Raw genomic sequence first — 5,281 nt, forward strand, 5'->3', positions numbered from 1 at the left:
CTCCTAGACTGAAGTAGGAATTGTCACACAGAGGGAAGGAAACCTGAGGGTATAGATCCTAGCTCCTAATGATAAAGAAACTGCCTTCCAGTTCATGTTGAATTTAGCCATGGATAGGGGCACGTCACAGGACCAGAGATGGCTAGCTTTCAGCCTGGTGCAAGTAGTCTCCAGAAGAAAGCTTTCAACTTCTCTGCTATGTTTAAGCCATGGGTGGGGAACCTGTGGCCTCAAGGGCCATATTTGAGGGCCTAGAGGCCACAGGTTCCCTACCCCTGGCTAAGCCACACTGCTGCCTACATGATAACTATCCTCTATCATTCACAGAAGGCAGAATCTCTCCCTTGGGACTCGGAGAGGTGATTTTACTTTACCTTGTCCAGAAACAGGCCATGTCTTCCAGTGAAACCAGGTCCTATCCATGTCCAAGCCATGTCCTGAAACTGCCCCCGACTTCTGTCCCTTGGCTAACTCCAACAAAGTTCAAAATCCCAACCCTATGGCTCTGAGAGATGGCTTTTTACTTACCTTGCCAAAAGCCAGGACAGCTTGCTTTGTTTAAACCAAGGGCCCTGCACTTGGTCCCTCTTCTATCTCCCACCACAACTAAATTCACTGTCTTATGGCTCTCTGATGGATTAGATTTCATCTTACCTTGCTTCAAACCTGGCCAAATGTACTGTGCAGTATATAGCTAAACCATGCTTCCAATGCTCTGTCCCTACCTTTATCACCCAAGGCACTCAGAATAATGTAGCTACAGCTCTAATAAGTGAGTTTTAATATGACCCCCAGAACCAGGCCAGCTTTCCACCTCCAAACCATGTGGACCCCTGAACTGCATTCTGGCCCTCCTTGACCTCCCTTCTTGACCAGTGCTGAGACTCTACCCCCTGGGACTGGGAGAGGTGCATTTTCAGCTTACCTTGCTTAGGTCTAGGCCATATAGCTTCCCTATCTTCTAACCAGGCCATGTCCTACCTCTGAACTGTGCCACTTGCATGCTGACCCTCCTTCATCTCCCACTGGAACTCCCTTTCTTGTACTCTGCTAGCTGAGATTTTAGCTTACCTTGCTTTAGAGCAGGGCATGCCCCATCTTCCACCCACTTCCAGATCATACCCATTTCAGTCTGACTGTCCTCAACCTCCCACCAGAACTCAGAATCTTGCCTTGGGTAGTCTGGTAGATGAGCTTTCATCCCACCTTGCCCAGAACCAGGATGTGTGCCTGGTCCATCCTCATCCAAACTGTCCCCTTCACTCTCTGTCCTTAACCTCCCCCGAGGCTCTGAGATGGACATTTTCAGCTTACTTTGCTCACGTCCAGGCCACATTCCTTGTCTATTCTCCCTGACTCTGCTTCACTTCACACAGACTTCAGAATCCTAACCCTAGAATTCTGAGAATTGACCCCTCAGCTTCTCTTGCTTCAAATCAGTTTATGCCTCACCTTCAAACCTTTTGCCTTCTCTTGCTTAGGTTCATTCCCTGTCCCCCCTCCAAACCATGCTGCTGTCTGCTCCACCTCCTTAAAAACCTTAGAATCTGACCCCTGGGGCTCTAATGGGTAATCCTTCAATTTCCCTTGCTCCATTCTAGGCCATTTTCCACTTAGAGCCCATACCCCATATGTCCTCTGGCCATCCTTCACCTCCCACCTGAACTTGGTCTCCCACCCCTGACACCCTGATAGCTGAGTTTTCAGCTTGCCTTTTTCAGGTTTCGGGCATGTCCCCTGTCCACATGAAGGCCAAACCTTGTTCTCTTCACTCTGGCCCTCTTCACCTCCCATCAGAGCTCAGTACCCAGCCCCTGGAGCTCTGAGAGGTGAGGTTCCCTCCACCATCTTAACCACCCCCGTACTCCTTCCTGTCCCTGTCCAAACCACTTCCCCTGCACTCCAGCTCTCTTCCACCTCCCACTAAAATCAGACTTCGACCTCTGGGACTCGGAGAGGTGACTTTTCACTGTGTCTTACCCTAAACATGGTACCTCTCCATGTCTATACTATGCCCTCTCCCCCAAGAACTTGGACTCCCACCTCTGGGCCTCTGATAGGTGAACTTTCACCTTAAGTTGCTCAGAACCAAACCTTGTCCATACTCTCCCTATAATCTGCCCCACATCCTAGGTCCCTAGCCTCTCACGAGTACATTTTTACCGTATCTTACATGGAATCAAGTCACTTCTTTTCTACTCATATTTTTTTGGGGGGGAAGGCTGGGATAATGATATAATAATAAAACTGAATAATAGCAGGATAGCAAGTTGCTATCTTTCTCTGAACTCCATAAAAAGAAGAGACCTTAATAATAATAATAATAAAATACCCAAAATAACCAAAATAAAAACAGAAACATCTTTATTTGGAGCAAAATTTGTTTATTAAACAATTTTTTTGATATTTATCCTAATGTGAGATCTATGAAAGAAGGCAAGAAAGAGTCACTGTAGAATGAAGCTTATTTTTCTTGACTTATATGGAATGTATATTTTTGTTGTAAACGTTGGTTCCTCAAGTTAATGTTATTTTTGATGAATAATGTGCATCATGATTCTCCTTTCCATAGCCATAGCTATTATCTCTAAAATATCTCGCTAGATATTAGTCCATTTGCTATTTATTTTAATCATATGTATGTATAACATGTAGGTATTCCCATTATATATTCAAAATAAAAATACATGAAAAGAACTAAAAGAATAGGAGCCAACAGGGAAGGGAAAAGTCCTTCCATACAAGATGCAGGCAAAAAAATAGAGAAAAAATAAGTTACATTGGTGTCTCTAATGAATCATTCCATTTAGGTTAAATTAACTCACGGGAAAACATCAAAGTTATGCTGTTGTTAAATGTCTACTCCGTTAAGCAGTGGAAAAGGTTTCTATGGAAAAATCTGAGTAAAGGAGCTTTTAAACTCCTTACCATGTAGGGAAGACCACTTTTGGGGGCCAATAATAAAAAACGCATGTCACTTCTTTAGCACTTAATTATTTAGAATATAGAGAATAAAAATCCTAGTCTATCACATAAGAAAATATTTGATGGAAGATAGTGTGACTAGAATATGAGTTCTTCTTATATCCTAGAAGTGATAGGGGAGGTTAGTAATGGTTAGTAAGATGTTCAGCTCCTCTTTGCCCCAGTTGATCCTTCCCTCCATTCCTAAATGCTGATATTTAAAAATGTACTATGTTTCTATACCTATGACTACATTGCTATATTCTTATGGGTCATGCTAATCTTTATGATTGTATTGCTATAGAGTAATGTCTTATTCAGAGAGAAAATTACTAGGATTTTTTTGTTGTTGTTAAATAATAAAGGTTATATCTTGGGAATTCATTAAGCCATTTCAGTTATTTATGGAGCTCTTGAGATGTACCTTGTTCCAATTAACAACACCATGCTCGATACTATAAAAAAGCCCAACGGTATACTATTGAAGATACTAGAAAAGCCAGTTTGAAAGGTCTGCGATGTAGCCCAGCCCACTGATTTCTGCACAGCTTTCTTCCAAGTGGCATACCGAATGTCGCTTTCTTCTGCATTTATCTGGGGTTCATACCGCTCCATCTTGATAGCTGCTAGATCTTCAGGTTCGAGACTCCAAACACCTACTCCTTCTGCAGCCCCAGCTGCCATGGCGGCGCCTAGTGCAGTTGTTTCAGGCATTGAAGGCTTCAGTACTGGAATATACAATATATCTGCTTGAAGCTGCATTAGAAATTTGTTGTTGGTCATTGCTCCATCCGCTCGCAAATAGGTGAGTGGCATTCCACTATCTTGATTCATGGCATCTAGTATTTCACGGGTCTGAAAACATACTGCCTCTAACGCAGCAAAAGCAATATGTTGTTTATTTGTGAACTGAGTAATTCCACAAATAATACCCCTTGCGCTTCGTTCCCAGTATGGTGCATATAAACCAGAGAATGCTGGAACAAAGTAGCAGCCATAAGATGTTCCTGCCGCTTCAGCCAGCCCTTCAATTTCTTCTGTTGTTTCTATGATGCCAAGATTGTCTTTAAGCCAGCGAACAGCAGCCCCAGCAATGGCAACCAATCCTTCTAGTGCATAATATACTGGTTTGTTTCGGCCCAGCTTGTAAGCCACAGTGGTAAGAAGGCCATGCTCAGAGAATACACATTTTGGACCTGTATTGCACAGTAAGAAGCAGCCCGTTCCATAGGTGTTTTTGGCTTCCCCATCTTGGAAACACATTTGTCCCACCAAAGCAGCAGACTGGTCTCCCAGGCATCCAGATAATGGCACATCTTCCAGAGCTCCAGATTTCATCCGGCCGTAGATCTCAGAAGAACTGCGGACATCTGGAAGCATATCCATAGGAACATCAAAAAACTCACACAGCTCTGCATCCCATTTTAGTAAGTGAATGTTGAAAAGCATAGTTCTGCTGGCATTGGTTACATCTGTACAATGGATCCCTCCAGTGATACCTCCAGTGAGATTCCAGATCAGCCAAGAGTCAATGGTCCCAAAACAGGCTCTTTGTTCCTCAACAGCTTTTTTCACTTTTCTCACATTCTCTAAGAGCCAATGGATCTTCACAGCACTAAAGTAAGTGCTCAGAGGCAGACCAGTCTTTGATTTGATAAAGTTGTTTCTGCCAGGGATTCTTTTACTGAGAAGCTCAACTGTTGATTGAGTACGGAGATCAAGCCACACTAGAGCATTGTAGAGAGGCACTCCGGTAAACTTGTCCCAGATAACAGTAGTCTCCCTCTGGTTGCTCACCCCAATGGCTTTGATGTTAGAGATGTCGATATTCAGCTGGACAAGTTTCTCACACGTCGTCTCCATACACTCGTAGACCGACTGCAAGATCTCTCTAGGATCTTGTTCTACCCATCCCTCCTTGGGGAATTTCTGCTCCAGCTCAACTTGGTGATGACTAAGGAGTTCAGCTGTTTTGGAATTAAACACCAGAAAGCGAGTGGAGCTAGTCCCTTGAACAATAGAGCCTACCAAGGGCCCCGAGACGGTTTTCTGGATGTCTGCCATGAAGCCCACCGCCTCTCTTGTGCCTCGGCTTGAGTGTTCCCCTGGAGATAGAGTCTTGCCATAGAGGCTCAGAACGCCGGAAGTAACTATGGGCGTGCCCGGGGGAGGGGGGTACGGTTCTCACGAGCTTTCAGCCCATTGACCCTTGTTGGGGGAAAAATCTTTGCCAGAGCCAACACAGCAATGTGAGGGTACCTTACCAATATACTTGTAAAATGGAGTTGCAATCTTTAGTTTTGACTCCACAGTAATT

At 44.1% G+C, this 5,281-nt stretch overlaps 1 protein-coding gene across 1 annotated transcript; it reads right to left on the reverse strand.

The window, feature by feature from the left end:
- Nucleotides 1-2,376: 2,376 nt before the first annotated feature.
- Nucleotides 2,377-5,043, reverse strand: LOC118832901 (glycerol kinase-like). The gene has a single exon (XM_036740294.1). It carries the CDS (start codon nt 5,026-5,028, stop codon nt 3,367-3,369), a length of 1,662 nt encoding a protein of 553 aa, XP_036596189.1. The 5' UTR covers nt 5,029-5,043; the 3' UTR covers nt 2,377-3,366.
- Between the last annotated feature and the right edge of the window lie 238 nt (nt 5,044-5,281).

This window comes from Trichosurus vulpecula, chromosome X, assembly GCF_011100635.1.
Source record: "Trichosurus vulpecula isolate mTriVul1 chromosome X, mTriVul1.pri, whole genome shotgun sequence".
Taxonomy (NCBI): Eukaryota; Metazoa; Chordata; class Mammalia; order Diprotodontia; family Phalangeridae; genus Trichosurus; species Trichosurus vulpecula.

What these genes read in the sequence shown, in the direction of transcription:
- LOC118832901 (XM_036740294.1), bottom strand. Translation starts at nt 5,028, where the DNA reads ATGGCAGACATCCAGAAAACCGTCTCGGGGCCCTTGGTAGGCTCTATT.